The sequence below is a fragment of the Mytilus trossulus genome, chromosome 9, assembly GCF_036588685.1.
Source record: "Mytilus trossulus isolate FHL-02 chromosome 9, PNRI_Mtr1.1.1.hap1, whole genome shotgun sequence".
Taxonomy (NCBI): Eukaryota; Metazoa; Mollusca; class Bivalvia; order Mytilida; family Mytilidae; genus Mytilus; species Mytilus trossulus.
The window spans coordinates 50,697,507-50,718,642 of record NC_086381.1 but is presented as its reverse complement, the minus strand read 5'-3'; the positions used below and the strand labels follow the sequence as shown (position 1 = coordinate 50,718,642).

At 32.0% G+C, this 21,136-nt stretch overlaps 1 protein-coding gene across 1 annotated transcript; it reads left to right on the top strand.

Moving 5' to 3' along the window:
* The first annotated feature begins 5,975 nt into the window (after positions 1-5,975).
* Positions 5,976-20,818, top strand: LOC134684725 (uncharacterized). The gene is made up of 6 exons (XM_063544033.1): positions 5,976-6,219; positions 10,968-12,136; positions 13,673-13,805; positions 14,596-14,732; positions 17,419-17,593; positions 19,865-20,818. Exons 1-6 carry the CDS (start codon positions 5,976-5,978, stop codon positions 20,128-20,130), a joined length of 2,124 nt encoding a protein of 707 aa, XP_063400103.1. The 3' UTR covers positions 20,131-20,818.
* Positions 20,819-21,136: the final 318 nt, after the last annotated feature.

Sequence of the window (21,136 nt, the reverse complement as noted above, 5' to 3'; positions counted from 1 at the left end):
GTGGTCACCCTATATAAACGTAAGTGCCTCCTTGTAAATAAATAGTTTATTTAAAAAGACAATAATTCTTGATTTAGTCTATAATACGTTGCGGACCTGCATTCGTGACGACGATAATACACGCAATTGCCCACATGCATCTATATTCAACAGTGTATTTGTTGGCGGAAACATTTTATCAGTTAGGTGCATTAGTGCATCCAGAAGAGATTCCAGGTCTAAGAACCCACTTTTTCTTAAAGTTTTATTTTGAAATGTGTTAAAATTAAACGAAAAATTATGCATGCATTTAAAAAAAAAATGTGGACCTGCATATGCACAGCGATGTTTTGAAGTAACACCCTTGGAAGCAGCTTCTTGTCAATGTCAATGTCAAAATATGGTACTGCTTCAATGAACAAACTTGACAGCTATTGAAGATTTTATAAATACATATTATCTTGAGCTATGGCTATCAAATGCATACGTTTCTTCAAATTTCTAAAGATTCAATTCATGATAAATGTTGTTGCTTTCAATTCCAAAAAACAGAGTGACAAGCATAAAAAGTACGGGATTTACTTTTGCTGTGTCATGGATCTTTGTTGAACTGTCACTCCATCTGAAACATCCTCATTAACTTAATTTATGTATTTTTTAACAAAACCCGAATCTAATTTTATACATGTAAGCGCAAGATTCAATTCAACTTATTATAATTACACATGTACTTCAAATTTCGTAATATTGTCCAGTAAATTGATTTATGATTCTTCATGGTTACATAGGCATGATATTCCATAATTAATAAGTTTTATGGTCTTAAATACAATTGCACAAACATTAAATGTCTTCATATTTGTAAAATTCTTTCTATACTTGAATTCTTAAAAGTTGCAATGCAACTTAACATAAAATATCTATAATGTGTTTTCAAGTACGAAAAAGTGAACGGATATATCTTTTTAATATCTCGCGTGCCATTTAAGATATACATTGTAGAGTTACAAGTATACATGTGGATGCGAAAGACAGAGAAAAAAATGGAAGAGTAGGAGAATGACATTTTTGTTGGACATTTTTGTACTGCATGGAAAATCAGAAAAACATCATTATAACATATCATAAAAAGAAAAAAAAATCGAATGGAAATACTAACTTTTTTCATATGATATGTCAAGTAATAGATAGATGATATGCCAAGTGATAAATCGGTGATATGTCATGTAATAAACCATGACAAGCCGACTGTCAAGTAATAAAGCGATGATATGTCATGTAAAAGATTGATGGTTTGTCGAGTAATAAATCGGTGGTATTGTCAAGTAATGAATCGATAATATGTCAAATAATAAATTGATTAAATGTAAAGTAATAAATCGATGATGTGTCAAGTAATAAATCGGTAATATGTCAAGTAATAAATCGGTGATATGTCAAGTGATAAATTGATGATATATGAAGAAATAAATCGATGATATGTCAAGTAATAAATAGAGTATATGTCAAGTAATAAATCAATAATATATCAAGTTATTAATCGATGATATGTCAAGTTATAAATCGATGATATTTTAAGAAATAAACATGATATGTCAAGTAATAAATCGATGATATGTCAAGTAAAAAACCATGATATGTCAAGTAATAAATCGGTAATATATCAAGTACTTAATTGATGATATGTCAAGTTATAAATCGATGATATGTCAAGAAATAAACCATGATATGTCGAGTAAATAATCGATGATATGTCAACTAATGAATCGATGGTATGTCAAGTAATTAACCATAATGTGTCAAGTAATAAACCATGATGTGTCATGTAATAAACCATGATAAGTCAAGTAATAAACCATGATGTGTCAAGTTATAAACCATGATGTGTCAAGTAATAAATCGATGATATGTCAAAAAATAAACCATGATATGTCAAGTTATACATCGCTAATATATCAAGTACTTAATTGATAATATGTCAAGTAATAAATCGATGATATGTCAAGTAATAAATCGATGATATGTCAAGAAAAAAACCATGATATGTCGAGAAAAAAATCGATGATATGTCAACTGATAAATCGATGGTATTTCAAGTAATAAATCAATGATATGTCAAGTAATAAACCATGATGTGTCATGTAATAAATCGATAATATGTCAAAAAATAAACCATGATATGTCAAGAAAAAAACCATGATATGTCGAGAAAAAAATCGATGATATGTCAACTGATAAATCGATGGTATTTCAAGTAATAAACCATGATGTGTCAAGTTATAAACCATGATGTGTCAAGTAATAAATCGATGAAATGTCAAAAAATAAACCATGATATGTCAAGTTATACATCGCTAATATATCAAGTACTTAATTGATAATATGTCAAGTAATAAATCGATGATATGTCAAGTAATAAATCGATGATATGTCAAGAAAAAAACCATGATATGTCGAGAAAAAAATCGATGATATGTCAACTGATAAATCGATGGTATTTCAAGTAATAAATCAATGATATGTCAAGTAATAAACCATGATGTGTCATGTACTAAATCGATAATATGTCAAAAAATAAACCATGATATGTCAAGTAATAAACCATGATATGTCAAGTAATAAATCGATGATATGCCAATAAATAAATCGATGGAATGTCAAGTAAATAATCTGCTGCAGTTCAGAAATTGTTGAATTCTACCAAAGATATAGCATTAAAGCAAATTTCATTCATAAAGGGACAGAAACACTGTAATATCGACAAGGATAATGACTGTGGACAGTAACAACAATATACTGAAGATATAGATAGACACGTCAATGACATCGATATTCTAGACAATAAAAATCGTGGCCTGGCATCATATTGAAAAAGACCTATACATATGCTAGAGCCTACAAATACTTTTCTTTTGTTCCAAAGTATTGTCTGTCCAATGCTTTCTAATTGCTTGTACCTACCATAAGTAACACGACCAATGCCATATGTGGAGCAGGATCTGCTGACCTGTCCTATCTATGCCAACCTAGTCCTGTTTATGCCCGGAGGCACACATAACAAGAACTAGATTGTTCAACTCATGATGATTCCACAGCACTTGCAATCATCGCTGTTTTTGTTTTTTGTTTTGTTTTGTAGACTGCTGTTTTTCTTTTTGAACGAGTTGTTATGTCGATTTCTCTACGACTTGTGAGTATTTGCTCTCCCTCAGGTATCTTCCTCCTCTGTGTTCGTTATTTGCTAATAAATGCGAAAAGGTCAAACTTTTTTTTAGTTAAAACTTCACCTGATTTGCGTATTTTGAAAGAATGTTAAATGCTGTGACGTATTCGCATATGCATATCTAAAAATTATGCCATTTATTATTTTTTTCCACTCATCTTTTGATAATTAAAACAAATTAATTACTTCTTTCTCCTGAAAATGATATTAAAACATTATCAACATACAAACAAGAATGCAGTACGCAAAACTAATAACTATCAACCATGAAATTGAACCAACCGAAGAGAATAAGTTTTGACATTTGATGCAAGGTAAAGAATCACCAAGAATACAGAAAAAAAACCTCCCGTCTATATTGAAAAGCAGACGTAATGCAAAGTCAACCAACAATGGACGTGTAAACAGCACATAATGTGCTTGGGTATCCTGGTTCCTGGTACTACGTCCCAGGTATTAGCTATTAGCCATACTCTCTCACGAGTTATATTGTATAGCATATTGAATATTGCGATCGGGGACCAGTCTACCCTTTGCCTATCTTGACCCTGTATAACAAAACAACACCTGACAACTGGAGGAACAGAATGGCATACATGTTGAATACTACCACTGAAGAAAAAGAAAAAAACAAACGAACAAACAAACAAACAAACACACACACAAACAGAGACAACGTCAGCACTCCGAACATGTTTATGTCAAGTTTGACCTGTTTTGAGAGGTTTAGTGACAAAAGTTTAGTTTTACTGCTGTCTGATTTATGTATAACAATTCATTTCGTCTTACCGAAATATATATGTTACTACATTTATACGTCTTATCTCAAATATTTCCAACTTTCGTCCTGTGGAAGTCTATTTGACATAGCGAACAATACATTAACTTTGAACGACTAAATTTTTATTTAAACGACTAGCAGTTTCAGAATTTGGGGCTTTGACAAAAGGTTTTTATCACTTTTTAATATAGATTCTTCAAATCTGCCAACATCTGTCAAAACAAAGGTTTACTAGTTTACTAAATACGGAATTATGCTGTTAGAAGGTCTGAGTAAACGCACAAATCATTGAATTGTGACGGGATGCTGTTGATTTTAATTACGAGTAAATATTCGGGGACTCTGCGTTGTGGTATATGACCCTGGGTTGAAATAGTACAATACTGTTTATGACGTCTTTATACTAAATCCATTAGATGTTGGATGTTTACTGATAGATAATTTGGTCTAAGAGTGGCTTTGAACTAGCGGTAAGTTACTGCGAGTACTCTCAGACCTGTTCTTAGTGTATTTCTGCTTTGCCGGGTGTACAAGTACCCGGCCACGGCCACTCTGTGTTTTCATTAGATGTATAAGATGTTTTTTTCTAATTACATCTGATGGGTTAAGCCTTTTTCAACTGATTTTCACAGTTCGTTTTATGTTGAACTGTTACACTTATGTCCAAGTTCAGGGGATGGTTGGGATCCCGCTAACATGTTTTACCCTGCCACATTCTGTATCTATGTACCTGTTTCAAATCAGGAGCCTGTTATTCAGTGGTTGTTGTTGTTTCCTATATTACATATTTGTTTTTCGTTCATTTTTTTGTTCATAAATGAGGCCGTTATTTTTCTCGTTTACTGAATTGTTTTATTACCTTTTATCGCTGACTCTGCAGTATAGGCTTTGCTCATTGTTGAAGACCATACAGTGACCTATAGTAGTTAATTTCTGTGTCATTTGTTCTCTTGTGGAGATTTGACTCATTAGCAATCATGCCATATCTTCTTTTTCTTATTATACAGTGATATTGGTCCTTCATTTTTGTAGTGACTTTGTTATTGTTTTGTAAAACATAGTTCGTTTTAATTGGGGTTTTTATATCTCCTCCCACGAAATTCTAAATACTTAGTTGAGCGAAAAATATGTTAATGGTAATACTATGACATTTTATTTTTAAATCAAGCAAGGTTGAATAATTTTCGCGAACATAAATATAGAAATTTACACCGTGACGCAATGACGGAAAATGAACTTAAGCAAACACTGTTGCCGTGGAATTGTATGGAACGCCACGACTGCCTTATGTTAATAATCAGCATTATACGCAGTGTTCACAGCATTATATGAAGTGATCACAGCATTATATGTAGTGCTCACAACATTATATGAAGTGATCACAGCATTATATGCAGTGCTCACAGCATTATATGCAGTGTTCACAGCATTATATGCAGTGTTCACAACATTATACGCAGTGCTCACAACATTATATACAGTGATCACAACATTATATAAAGTGTTCACAGCATTATATGCAGTGGTCACAACATTATATGCAGTGTTCACAACATTATTGCAGTGTTCACAACATTATATGCAGTGTTCACAACATTATACGCAGTACTCACAACATTATATACAGTGATCACAACATTATATGAAGTGTTCACAGCATTATATGCAGTGGTCACAACATTATATGCAGTGCTCACAGCATTATATTAAGTGCTTACAACATTATATTAAGTGCTCACAACATTATATTAAGTGTTCACAACATTATATTAAGTGTTCACAACATTATATGCAGTGCTCACAACATTATACGTTTTTTGTTGATGAAGATGATGATCGGTGATGATAATGAGATTGATGTATGATGAGATTAATGTATGATGAGATTGATGTATGATGAGATGATTCGGTAAACTTCGGAAATTTCATCGGATATTTCCGGACCGAGCCGGTCTATTTTTCATTCACGAGCACATGGTACACCGAAAAGAAATGGCTGAAAAAAGTATACAGGCGGTTTTGTTTGAACTTGGTCTTGGGACTATTTCCCAAAGATTTATTGAACATAAAATTAATTTCGATCTTGCCAAAAAATTGTCTGACGAAGAACTCAGTGCTTTGGGTGTTGGAACCATAGGCGACCGAATACGCCTGAAAGAAAAACTTAACAGTCAAAACACAGAACTGCCCGTGGCTCATTCAATTTCAAGTCCTCAGGCTTCAGGTTCTACTTCAGGTAAATTCAAGATAAAGGAGTATCAATTGGGAGTAAAAACGCTGTGTAAATAGAGTCGGAGATGATTTATAATTGACAAAACTTGTCAAAAGTCTATACTTTAGCCCCCCCCCCCCCGAAACATATATATATCTATGGTTTCCCTCTGAGACTACTATAGTAGTCTCAGTTTCCCTGTATTAGTGAACTATAAAACAAATACACAAAAAATGCATTGATAAGAATAATTTGTAGATATGGTAGGAGTTGCATAGTTTTTCCATTTGGAACTTATATTATGAAGGAACTTTTATTCCGTGACAGCGACAGCCAATGAGAGTCTTAGACAACACTCCCTCAAAGACCAAGCATTGATAGATCCAAGGCCAAGGGGAGCCCGACCCCTTTTTGTGGGGAAAAATTTGGTTGATAATAAAGGGAATCACTAGAGCATGACTAGAGCAGCCCCTTTTTATGTAAAGTTCTGGCTCAACCACTGCTGAGGACAATGTTCTTTTTAAAATTAACAATTAATTAAGTAAGGCCTTCAACACAAAGCAATACATGTAGCTTACAAGGAACAGCAAACTACTCAGGGCAGAAACAAATGTATTGGTAGTTTAACTGGTCAGAATAATTATGACGACTTAAAATGTCAGAGAAAAAATGCAGGGGGCACAGTATCTAATGGAACTGCAATTTGGTTAGGTCCCTAAAACTTGTATAAATCTGCACATAATATTAATTATAAAGTTAACTTTCATCTTTCAGCATGTCCAGTTGCAGATCCATATCTTTTATATACATGTATGAAAGGTGGGGAGGGGGTACATTTTTGTTTAGCCTGCAACTGTTGTTGCAGAAAGCTCAACATAGGGATAGTGATCCAGCGGCGGCATTAGCTTACTTCTTAAAAGCTTTATATTTTAGAAGGTAGAAGACCTTGATGCTTCATTCTTTGTATATAGATGCCTCATGTTACAAACTTTCCGTCAGTCACATGTCCAATGTTCTTGAACTCATTTTCATGGTTCAGTGACTACTTGAAATAAAAGTTAAGAATTTTTGTAATGTTAAATTCTCTCTTAATAGTCTTATTATAAGAAATTGGATACGCTTTTGTACTATATTTGGTATATGCGTTCCTTGCAAGGTCCTCATGCCTGTCAGACAGTTTTCACTTGACCTCGACCTCATTTCATGGATCAATGAACAAGGTAAAGTTTTGGTGGTCAAGTCCATATCTCAGATACTATAAGCAATAGGTCTAGTATATTTGCTGTATGGAAGGACTGTAAGGTGTAAATGTCTTGACTGGCAGTTGTCATCTGACCTTGACCTCATTTTCATGGTTCAGTGGTTAAAGTTAAGTTTTTGTGTTTGGTCTGTTTTTCTCATACTATATATGCAATAGGTCTACTATATTTGGTGTATGGAATGATTCATTGTAACTAAGGTGTACATGTCTAGCTGACATGTATCATCTGACCTTGACCTCATTTTCATTGTTCAGTGGTCTAGGTTAAGTTTTTGAGTTTGGTCTATTTTTTTAATACTTTGCATTAGGTCAACTATATTTGGTGTATGGAAATATTTTATTATCTGTATGTCTGTTAGGCAGGTTTATTTGACCTTGACCTTATTTTCATGGTCCATTGCTATAAAGAGTTAAGTGTGTGTGTGGATTGGTCTGTTTTTCCTAATTTATAAGCAATAAGCCAACTATATTTGTTGTATTGAAGAATTGTTAGCTGTACATGTCTGCCTTGCATGGTTCATCTAACCTTGACCTCATTTTCATGGTTCACTGATCAATGTTGAGTTAATGTGACAGTTGTAATAAAGCTTTATATTTAGGTCTATCAACATAATATCAATGATTATTAAAGAAGACGAGACATTTCAGCGTGTGCACTCTTGTTATAAATTAAAGCTCCCATCCCCACCCCTATGCTCTAGATGGAAAATGTTATTCTCTCTCCCTGGAACTTGTGCATATTCTTGTTGTTAATTATACCAAATGTTGAAACTATGACAAGTCAGTGGCAGATCTGGAGGGGGCGTAGAGGGGGTAAACACCCCCTTTTTTGCTAGTCATTTTTTTTGTTGGTAAAGTGAGTGATCAGACCAGCCTTTGTGGACTTTTAATTGCCATTTCCCGTGTATTTAATCTTTATGTAACAATTTTTTACTTATAAAATACTTTTCACTGATTATGTCAGAGTCATCAGATTTGCTATGGTGGAGTTGACAAATGCGTTGAAAAAAAACCATCACTCTGTCATTTCAAAATTTAAATTAGAGTAACACATTGCTAAGGCTAAGGATGACAATCATGACACCTTTAAAGTGACACAGGATTGTGCAAGAATGTGTCACTATTGACTTCTACATGTATTTCACAATCCCTCAAAACAGAAAGTAATGGCTATTATATACACTCTCATGAAAAAAGTTCCACAGCAATATCATTTACCTACGCAACCTGGCAACATGTTTGAATGTAAGCGCCCCACCCTATGTTTAAATAACATAGCTGAATGATGATCCCCAGTCAGTATAAGCTATAAACTTATATAAAGTTTAAGGTATGAACCATTTGATTTGAGGAGGCAGTCAGATATTCAGAGAAAAAAATCTGACTCTGATTTTTGCCTTAAACAAAAATTCTGTCCGATTGAAAACAATAATCTTGTCCACTTTTTTCCTATTAGAAACAACAGAATTAATTACCATTAAATAAACATAATGAATAAAAGACGGGCGTATTGTTTTGTACTGACTGGAATCTCTGTTTTGCCGACTTGATACATGTATATTGAATACTTTTTTTCAAAACCAGACTGCGATCTGCCTGCTGGTTGTGGCCTTTATGTCTCCATTTGTGGACAGTCATTTGTAAAATCCTTGTTATTTCATACTCATTCGTAGTCTTAAAATGGTTGATCTGGAACCCCTTGATTCTCTTATTTTTGTTGTGTGAAATATATCAACCAAACATTACGAAAATAATAATTGCTTGTTTGTCTTTATTAACTTAAATTTCATCAAATAGCCCAGAGTATATCAACAAGAAATATGTGAGGTTTACTGGTTATGCTAACTAACAAACAAAGAAAATTTTCCAGGTCTACTTTTTACTGACAAGTCACACATCAAATATATTAGTACATATAGCTTTGGATCCATATTATCATTATATGATAGACAATTATAAGGGAGAATATATCATTTAAAAAAGCACAACCCTTACACTTTACAGCAACTTTACAGCAACTTTACAGCAACTATAAAATATACATGCTCCACGTCAGGAACCATCTACACTTATTTAATGTTTTTTAACCCAAAATAAGTCCACGATCTTTAAGAACTACGCCCCCTCTTTCAAAAATCTTGGATCCAACCCTGCAAGTTTGGTCTAATTGTAAAAATTTTCACGGAGACTGTTTCCCGGAAATTATTTAGGCATTACAATGGACATAAGAATTTCCGGTTTACACAAAAAAAAAATTAATGAATTATTACACAATTAGAAAAAGAACACAGCATGCATCATGTACATTTTTAGATTTATAAGTAAAATGATTTTGCATAGTTGGGAATTTATATTATTACTAAAAGTGAGTTTCAAATAGATATAGGAAGATGTGGTATGAGTGCCAATGAGACAGCTCTCCATTGTATGTTTAATTGTTACTTACAACATGTACAATGTCCTAACTGTACAAGTATAAGTAATGTATTGACTATCACTTTTTTTGTAATTATATACTAAAAAAAAATCCTATATATATACCTTCTCTAACATGAATATATGTTAATACCTCCCTTCATGAGACAAAATTCCATGACAATCTGTCTATGAAATATTGTCTCAATTATCTCACAAAATAAAACCAAAATATAACCTCCCTTTAACAGGACAAAATTTCATAGTATTCATCTGTGAAATATTGTCTTTATACAGACACTATATTGTCTATATATACATATTTCACTATGAAAATTTGTCCTTCTCTGGACATTTTTCCATAGACGAGGACAATATTTCATGATACATAGTTATGAAATATTGTCTTGTGGTACAATATTTCATAGGACAATATTTTGCTTCACAGCTGCCCCGAAATTGGTAATTTTAAAGGAAATTGGCAGTTGTGTGTTATTATCTTGAATATTGTTACAGAAAGAAAAAAACTGAACAGCAACTGTTACAATGTCCAGCAAAGTAAGATTCATAGATCTACAAAAAAAATCAATATAACTGAAATTGTCAATTGACCCCTTAATCCTTTTTCAATAAAAATATTTTTTATGCATACTTGACTTTCACAGGTTTTGCAATAAAATGCTGGAAATATTCTTTAAATATGAATGCCTTAGGAAAAAATATTTCATTAAATTAACTTTAGTCAGATATTCTCCTTGTCACATTAGAAACAAATTTTATTAAGACGACTGGTGCAGACATTTCATATAAATCAAAGCGTTACAACTGAGGTACTATACAGCCGCCAAAAGGCTTCATTATGGAGTAAAGGGGGTGGCGTCAAAAGGCAATATTATGGAGGAAAGGGTTAATAGGAATTATTGCCCTTAGAATTTTTGTATTTGTTAAATATGTCACAAACTGAAAAATTTATATGGCAATAAAACTTTGAATTGAAAAAAAAAAAATTGTTAAATAATCAAATTCTCATATAAAAATAATTAAAAGTTTGCTGATTTAATAACACTTGAACATTAATACTCTTTTGTCTTTAAAGGCTCCACACCAAGAAGTCTTCTTGATAGAATCCGAAGGGAGCGGTCATTACTGTTTTCTTCTGGTTCGGGGAAAAGTAATATAGCCAAAAACCTGCCTAGAAATCAGAAAAAAAGTAAGGAGAAAACATGGACGGGAACATTTATCTGCATGGCAGACAAATCCCAAGGACGGGTACCTTCCGTTTCTGAAAAAGAAGTTTTAATTAAAGCCCAATTGGGTTTTAAAAGGATCCAGTTTTGTCTAGAAGACAAGGAAGAAGATGTTTTGGCTAAAATATCGGAAAATGAAACTGGGTTTTACCAATTACAAGGTATTGGAGGGTTTGAACTATTAAGATGCAGACAAAATTGCAGAGAGTTAGAATTAGTTGACTGTCCATGGACAGTCCGTGATCTGAAGGCCACGCTTGGAAGTCAAGGTAAAATATACCTAAGGCCTATACAAATAAACTTAAGTACACAGTCAACAGTTCAGAGTACTCATATAGAAAAAAGGGAAGCTTGTAAAAGTTGTGGAGACAGCTTCAGTATACATGAACTAAGAAAACATGTAAAACTGTGTCATGAAAAAGATCTTTCTAATGAGTCTGACTCAGAGCTATATGATCCACATATTACTGAAACAAATGTTGAAGAAACTGATGAAATCCAAATTGAAAAGATACCAGACAATATCATGGAAAATATGGAACAAGTTGAGTCATCTAACAATAACAGTGGATCTTCTGTAAACAGAAACAATGAAACAATTATAGAAAGCATAATAGTGTCCTCGACATATCAAAGCAGTCTTGATGGAAAGGAAGTTAATGATGTTATTCCTATTGATGATGTCTTTCTCCAATCTAGAGATGACAGTTCATCAGCTATCAATGTGGACCCTGTAGATAACTTGATGACAGATGAATCAAATATTATAACACTTATTAACAATTGCCTTAACTACCTTATAGAAAACAGTATTAATGACCCCGTAGACATCTTGCGCTATTTACAAAAGAATATAGTAACTGGTAGGGAATTGGAAATTTCAAGTATAGAAACACCCACAGATGGAGACACAAATTTTATTTCTGTGAACAGACAAGAGTTAATTGAAACTGCCTTTGATGAAGTAGGAGCATTAACAGACTTACGTCCTACATTAGAGGTACAGTTTTACGGCGAGGTAGGTCATACAGTGTTCTGTGTTCACATCAGTTCATTAATTTACATGTATGGTATTGATATCACATATACTTGGCAACTGTTTTTGATTTCATCAAATATTTCTTATATTGGCCTGAATGAATAGATTTCTGATATATGCATAGTTTATAAAACAAATTTCAATTGAGCACCACCCAAGAAACAACCCTAACTAGTTTCTTTGTTTTGCACAGTCTGCCAAGAACTGAAAGGAGTCAGCAAATACAAAGTGGGGGTTATTTTTCTATAGATTGGTTGCTTGCTCTCAATTCGCCACTACAGAGCTGTGGTTACATGTACATGTACATAGCTTCAATTTTTCTCTCATTAAGGAGCTATGAATCTAAGCTTCCTGATATATATATATAGTAGAACATTTATTGTCGAAATCCGGATCTGGTGTAAAAACAAAAAATATTGACACCTTGTTTGTGGCATAACATGGTGGGCACAAGTTAATTGTTTTCTGTTTGATTTTAAATTTATATTAAGATCCGTTTTGTTACATATCAATTTTATTTTGCAATCACCAATGGCAGACTGGCTAAAACATCCTCTTCCTTGTCAACAAGACAAAACTGGATCATTTTTAAACCCAATTGGGCTTTAATTAAAACTTCTTTTACAGAAACTGAAGGTACCCGTCATTGGGATTTATCTGCCAAGCATACACATAAAAATTGCGGTTTTTATCCTATGCAATCAATGATTCATAGGTTTGAATGTAGTTTTCAATTTAGACTTGTTTATATAGTACATGTACAACTATATATATACTTAAATTATGGCATACATTCTTTAACAGGTAACATTGTGACAAGGAATCACATTTTTATAAAATGAGAACTATATAGTAAAGGTCACCTTCATTTTTGCTCCAACTTGTTTACTGTACATGTATAGTGTGTTACATTTTCAGCTGATCTTCGCAGATAGAAAACAAGAATGTGTCCAAAGTACACAGATGCCCCACTCAATAATTGTTCATGTTCCATGGATTGTGAAATAGGGCAAAAATCTAATTTGGCATTAAAATTAGGAAGATTATACTTAAATACTGAGTTTCAAGTTGATTTGACCTCAGCTTCATCAAAAACTACCTTCACCAAAAACTTTAACCTGAAGCGAACGAACAGACGGACGAAAGAACGAATTAACTAACAGACGACCGGAGCCACAGACCAGAAAACATAATGCCCATCTACTATCGTAGATGGGGCATAAAAAGGCCCAAAATAAATTCCCCCAATTTAAAAGTGCACATGCAAATGTATTGATAAAAGGTTTGAATCTGCCAAAATAATAACCGCCAAAATATTTTGTACACCTTATTCAATGAAATTGAAAATCTTGAAATTTAACACCAGCGGATATACAGTACTGAATTAATTTTGAATCAGATACTTATTATTTACATGTAAAAAGTTCTTGTTTTTCAATTATAAAAATAAATGTTATGTACCTTGATATTTATTAGTACTAATTTTCATATATATTATCTTTTCAAAACTTGCAGAATGCAGTTGACAGCGGTGGACCCAGGAAAGAATTTTTTCGGTTAATCCTTAGAGAAATTAAAGAGAAATATTTCGAGCCCGTTAGACCATTTGCAAAAATGGAGGACTATGAAACCATAGGAAAGATTTTAGGTATGAATTATCTCCCCACAACATAAAATTGTAACTTAGATATAGGAAGATGTGGTGTGAGTGCCAATGAGACAACTCTCCATCCAAATAACAATTTAAAAAAAAGGTAAACCATTATAGGTCAATGTACAGCCTTCAACACGGAGCCTTGGCTCACACCGAACATCAAGCTATAAAGGGCCCCATAATTAATAGTGTAAAACCATTCAAACGGGAAAACAAATGATATAATCTATATATAAAAAAACAAGAAACGAGAAACACGTATATATTACATAAACAAAAGACAACTACTGTACATCAGATCCCTGACTTAGAACATGTGCAAACATTCGTACCAGGATTCAACGTTTTAATGGATCCAAACCTTCTCCCTTTTTCTGAAACAATAGCATACCATTACAACATAGAAAACACAGGATAAAATATCAATTGGCAGACTTAACATGCTTAACATATACTTTAATGTGAGTATGCTGTATTATATTCATTGCAGTACTATTTTCACTACACTGGTCTTCTTATAGCAGTTGCTTAAAATTCAGCTTACCAGTTGAACAATTTGGTTTGCTTGAACAATTAATATTCAATCACAATTTTGCATGAACTTCATTTTATTTTTATTTTGCATAAATCTTCATTTTATCATGTGATAAAGCAGTAACAATTAAATTCTTAGAGCATCTCTTGTTACAACCATGCAGCTGTTTCCTTTATAGTTTTCTCAGTGAAGATACAGTTGTATCATGTATGTTCAAATTTAGTAACTTTAATAAATGTATTTTTTCAGCTCTTTCAATGTTACAGAATGGAAAGATACCACAGTTTTTGGATTTTTCTCTTGTTGATGAGCTGTTTGAAAGTAGCAGTCCAAGTTTGGTAGTTCTGAATTTAAGAAAAGGACTAGACAGTTTAGGACTTTACAAGGTAAACATTATATCTGCTATAAGAAAACAGTTTTAAGAATTGTGATACTGTGTACACAGCCTACTGGTACAATATATATAGAAATTAATGTAAATGTGAACGAGAGTTTAAGGGGACTCCTCAGGGTACAAATTTTATTTTTTTCTAATATAGGATTTCGCTATATTTTTTTTATAAATAAACTTTATCATATACTTGATAAATGAATTATAGAAATGGGGTCACTGTTCAATTAAGCTCACAATCTGCCTCCCAAAGAAGCATACATTTTTGTTAATGTCCTTTTTCTCTGTTGGGTTAATAGGAGAAATAAAAGAATAACTAATTACAGAAATCGCTTAGATTTTACAGTTATTTAGTTTATGTACAGCTTATTTGAAAACAATAATAAAAAATATAGGTCACCAATGAATTTAAAAAGATACTCCAAATTTAATGCCAAAAAATGGCATTTTTGCACTAAAGGGAGATAATTTGGAGCTTTTTCAATGATATCAACATTTTAAAAGTCATCTGAAGCTAAACGGAATCGTTTTTTGGGGGTGATTTTTGAACCATATCATAAAGTATAAATAACAAACAGTGTAATAAATAAATTTTGTAATGAAAAAATAAAGGTTTAGTTTTTAGCTGAAATTTTGGTACCCACAAGCCACCTTATTAGTACTACTAATCCAAGTATTCAAATCAAAAGATTAACAATGTTTGACCTAATAACATAGAGAATAATACATGGCAAAATCCGTATCATATGTCGTATCATCCCGAGACATCAATATCAGCCCGAGGGATGATATTGGTCGAGGGTGATACGGATTTTGCCATGTATTATACGCTTTATCATATATTTCAACAGAAGAGTTTTATATTATATGAACTGTTTTCTGATCCATAGCAATTGGTTACCTTCAGTTCTGCTTTTGTCTTGTTTCAAAGCTTTAAAATAACTGCTCAATTATTTATACGAAGCACCTAGGTTACCTTACAATCTGTTATTTTGAAAATATTTTGTTTATTTTTGTATATATTTGAGTGTTTTGTATTTTTTATAGTTGCATTTAGTGTGCCAAAAAATTTATTGTAAAAACTTGATGTTCGTGACGTTCGTGACGTTACATACCAAACAATGACGTAATTCAAAAAATTGACCTATTTTTAGAAAAAAAAATCTTAAGCAAAAAAAAAACAAAAAAAAAATGACTAGTTTAAAAAAAAAAGAAAAAAAAGGGGGGGGGGGGGGGGGTGATACGGATTTTACCATGCGATACGGGTTAAGCCATGGGATACGGGGTATGTGATACAGGGTAGGTGATACAGACTGGAAAAAAGAACCTTTATTAGATATACAAAATAGCTGTATTTTGAACTAAATATATGATAAAATACATTAAATCATGAATGCACATTGTATATCATGTATATAGATAATAGGAAGATGTGGTTTGATGAGTGCCAATGAGACAACTCTTCATCCAAATAACAATTTATAAAAGTAAACCATTATAGGTCAATCTTTGGCCTTCAACATGGAGCCTTGGCTCACACAGAACAACAAGCTATAAAGTACCCCAAAATTACTAGTGTAAAACCATTAATTCAAACAGGAAAACCAATGACCTAATCTATATAAAATGAGAAACAAGAAACACATATAGATTACATAAACAAACAACAACTACTGTACATCAGAGTGCATGCATTATCAGTGTTTTTCTGTCACAAGTTTAATATTTTGTATTTTTATGGAATAATATATATATTTCTGATTCTCAGTATTTGCCAGTTAAATAGCAAACACTGTTACTCACAACATAACCTTTAAGGAATGACTGTAATATTTTTTCTGTGTATGAAAACATGCAATAAAAAATGTTGTGCACACTGAATAATGCGTGTAGCAGGTTATTTAACAGTGTGCACCACATATTTTATGTTATTTTCGAATACACAGAAAAAATTATTACAGTAATTTCTTATATTATTATTTAAATCTTAATTCCATTTTGAACTGACGTAAGTCATGAAAAAACATTGATGATGTCATGATCACATGACAAAATTATGTCTATGATATGATATGATAAACAAAACAACTTCAGCCAATCAGAAGATGTGTTTTATCCAAAATTAAATTATTTGGAAATATTCAGATGCTTGATGTTATGTTTTTTTTTAATGTTCCAACCTTAAACAAAATGGCTGTTTAAACTTTCTTTGTTTAACATTTAATAAAAAAAAAAAAAAAAGCAGCCTGTCATTTATAGAAATTGAAAAGTGAAAAATGGATTGTTAACATGAAAAAATTGTAGTAATTTAAGAATGTACTTAGGTGAGGTTTTGGAATTCATGTCAAATGTTCAGACATTATTATATTATTGTATGGATACTTTTCTCAGTATTCATGTCCATTCCTGGTGTGAGTATTAATATAATGTAATAGAATTTGTTAAATGCAAGATCATTCATGAAATAACTCAAAAACACACTTTTATATATTTAATCTGACCAATGGGGGATAATGACCTGAGGAATGTAGTCTAGACAGTTAACCAACTGTTATTTACTTATTAATGATGGCAAGCATGGGATTCCAGTAAATTTTTAACTGAGGATTTAGCTCTTACTTAACAATCTTGTACCTAATATCTTTGCGCATGAGATGTTTTCACTAAGATTTTTATTACAGATTGGAAGTTCACTTCCCCAGTTTCGCCACCTTTTTAACACAAAACCACCAATATTGACTTTGAAAGGTGCAATTACAATGCTGAAACCGAATTTCAGTGAACCTGGCACCAACAGAAGAAGTTTACAAACTCGAGTTTATTCAGTGTTCACAAAATATCTTCGGGAAGTATCAAGTAAGAATAAAATATATACATGTAGATGTTATGACTTTTTATGTTATAAGATTGAGTTAATCTTTACAACCATTTACCACACTGAATTTTAAAAACCATTTCAGAGCTACAAAAAACATATGAAAATGTATGTTTGTCAATAAGTATCAGGACAATTTGAACACATTTAACAAGTGTGGTCTTATTATATTATTAGTCTATCAGCATTAAACTTCCCTTGATTGATTCCCCCTACTTTTTTACACAATATTAATCAATATCAAATTCAAGAATTTCTAAATTTGGGGTCCTGACCTTTCTTATTTAAAAAAAAAAAAGAGAGGCTGTGATATTTTGGAACAAAGTTGCTATGCACACAATATAGACAAAGGTTAATTTTGAATGGTTCCTCAGGTCCCACCCATTAGAGATGTCTTGAATGTTGATAATTAAAGTATTGAACAGGGTCCAGTGTAAGAAAAAGTCAAAAAAGGAGAGACTGTTGGTCCAACTTAAATCTTAAATATATAAGAATATGTGGTATGAGTGCCATTGAGATAACTCTCTGTCAAGTCACAATTTATAAAAGTAAACCATTACAGGTTATCGTACAGTCTTCAACATATAGCCTTGGCTCAGACCGAACAGTAAGCTATAAAGCCCCCCAAAATGACATGTTTGAGGGTTACCAATCTGCTCTATCACCGTCTCAGCTATGTGTTATTAATTTTTTTTATACTAAATGTCCTATCCATATTTTCATTTACAGATGAATTTTATTTTAAAGTATTTTCTATGACTTCATGTTCATAACAATGTTAGGGGTATCAGAAAAATCATCAGAAGAAAAGCAAGATGTTTTATTTTTTTATTTTGACAATCAAATAATAGAATCTGATCCAAAACATCGAATTAAGCATTGTTTTTATACGCCTGTCAAAATTTTGACGGGACGTATTATGGTATACAAATGTCCGGTGTCCGTCCGTCTGTCTGTCCAGCGTAAACATGTTGCACCGTAACTTGAGAACGACTTATCCAAATTTCATGAAACTTAACATAGTTGTTTCTTATGATGGTCAAATTATCTGTATACTTTTTGGTGAAAATAAGATTTAAACTTTTTGAGTTATGGCACTTTGTAACTAAAATAGGGGTGTGTTTTTTTCACATGTCGCACCGTAACTCAAAAACGATTTTTGTTTATGGCTTTAAACTTTAAACACTTCTTAGTTATATTAATCTTAATATCTGTATGCTTTTTGGTGATGATTCAAAATTTTATTTTTGAGTTATTGAGTATTTTGTAAAAAAGGGGGAGGTTTTTTTTACATGTCCATATCTCAAAAACGATTTATGATTATTGCTTAAAACTTTACACATGTCTTTGTTATATTAATCTAAAGATCTGTATACTTTTTGGTGATGATTCAAAATTTCATCTTTGAGTTATTGAGTATTTTGTAAAAAAGGGGGAGGTTTTTTTTTTCATGTTGTGCCGTATCTCAAAAACAATTTATGATTATTGCTTAAAACTTTACACACTTCTTTGTTATATTAATCTAAAGATCTGTATACTTTTTGATTTTGATTCAAAATTTTATTTTAGTGATATTTAGTTTTTTATGATTATTGCATAAAACTTACACACAAGACGTTGGGAGTATCATGCGCTCATGGTGCAGCTGTTTATTATTATTCGATGTAAATTCAATTCATTGTCCTTCAAATTATCAATGTTTGATTAGCCTGGATGAGAGCCAGGGTGATCATCATTCCAAAAAAATTGTCAACCGCTCAGCCATGTGATAGAGTTAATTAACACCCTCTTACATTGTCTTATAGCCAATCAAAAAATGGCATTGTAACATGAAGTTTTATTATACAACATATCAATCGAAATGGCTTTAAAATAACTCAATCAAAAGACATATCAACACAAGTAAACTGTTACACTAAATGAACAAAATTGTATGCATGCCTTTTGAATTGAACTTAATTTATTGTATATACCTTGAATATTTTAAGAAGATTATGATATTTTTTGTATATTTCTGAGAAATTCTGACTACTTATTATTGCTATTATGTGTAGCAGTCCTTTCGTATAACACTGGCGGATCTAGAAATTTGGCCCACTCAAGTCACACTTCAGTTATTCCCTATATAAGCAACCGAATATTTTCCAAAAAAGGGGGGCCCAGCCCCCACTAAATCTGCCTCTGTATAATGAAAAACCTGAAATTTTGTTCAAAACATATTTTAATCTTATAGAATGTCATTCTTATTTCAGGTGGAAGAAGAGAAAATATATCACTGCATAGTATATTAATGTTTGCAACTGGAGCTGATGAAGAACCAATTCTTGGATTTGCAGTAGGCCCAGAGATCTGTTTTTCTGAGAGTGAAACATATAATTCTTTTCTGCCTACTTCAAACACCTGCATAAATAGACTTACTTTACCAATTCCATCAGCAGAGAAGGATTTACCAACAAATGAAATCTTATTTCACTTGTACGACTTGGCATTTGCCAATACTTATTATGGATTAAGTTGAACATATTATTGTCAACATTTTGTATTTGTGATCTTTCAGTGTAAATGATGTGAGTCTGATTTACTAACAAATGAAATCTTATTCCACTTGTACGACTTGGCATTTGCCAATACTTATTATGGATCAAGTTGAACATATTATTGTCAACATTTTGTATTTGTGATCATTCAGTGTAAATGATGTGAGTCTGATTTACTAACAAATGAAATCTTATTTCACTTGTACGACTTGGCATTTGCCAATACTTATTATGGATTAAGTTGAACATATTATTGTCAACATTTTGTATTTGTGATCTTTCAGTGTAAATAATGTTAGTTTGATTTACTAACAAATGAAATCTTATTCCACTTGTACAACTTGGCATTTGCCAATACTTATTATGGATTAAGTTGAACATATTATTGTCAACATTTTGTATTTGTGATCTTAATCAGTGTAAATGATGTGAGTCTGATTTACCAACAAATGAAATCTTATTCCACTTGTACGACTTGGCATTTGCCAATACTTATTATGGATTAAGTTGAACATATTATTGTCAACATTTTGTATTTGTGATCATTCAGTGTAAATGATGTGAGTCTGATTTACCAACAAATGAAATCTTATTCCACTTGTACGACTTGGCATTTGCCAATACTTATTATGGATTAAGTTGAACATATTATTGTCAACATTTTGTATTTGTGATCATTCAGTGTAAATGATGTTAGTTTGATTTACTAACAAATGAAATCTTATTCCACTTGTACAACTTGGCATTTGCCAATACTTATTATGGATTAAGTTGAATATATTATTGTCAACATTTTGTATTTGTGATCTTAATCAGTGTAAATGATGTGAGTCTGATTTACCAACAAATGAAATCTTATTTCACTTGTACGACTTGGGTTTTGCCAATACTTATGGATTAAGTTGAACATTATATTGTCAACATTTTGTATTTGTGATCATTCAGTGTAAATAATGTTAGTTTGATTTACCAACAAATGAAATCTTA

What these genes read in the sequence shown, in the direction of transcription:
- LOC134684725 (XM_063544033.1), top strand. Translation starts at nt 5,976, where the DNA reads ATGGCTGAAAAAAGTATACAGGCGGTTTTGTTTGAACTTGGTCTTGGG. An exon ending in AACCATAGGAAAGATTTTAG is followed by an intron (nt 13,806 to 14,595) that starts GTATGAATTATC and finishes GTATTTTTTCAG; the next exon opens with CTCTTTCAATGTTACAGAAT. An exon ending in ACAGTTTAGGACTTTACAAG is followed by an intron (nt 14,733 to 17,418) that starts GTAAACATTATA and finishes TTTTTATTACAG; the next exon opens with ATTGGAAGTTCACTTCCCCA.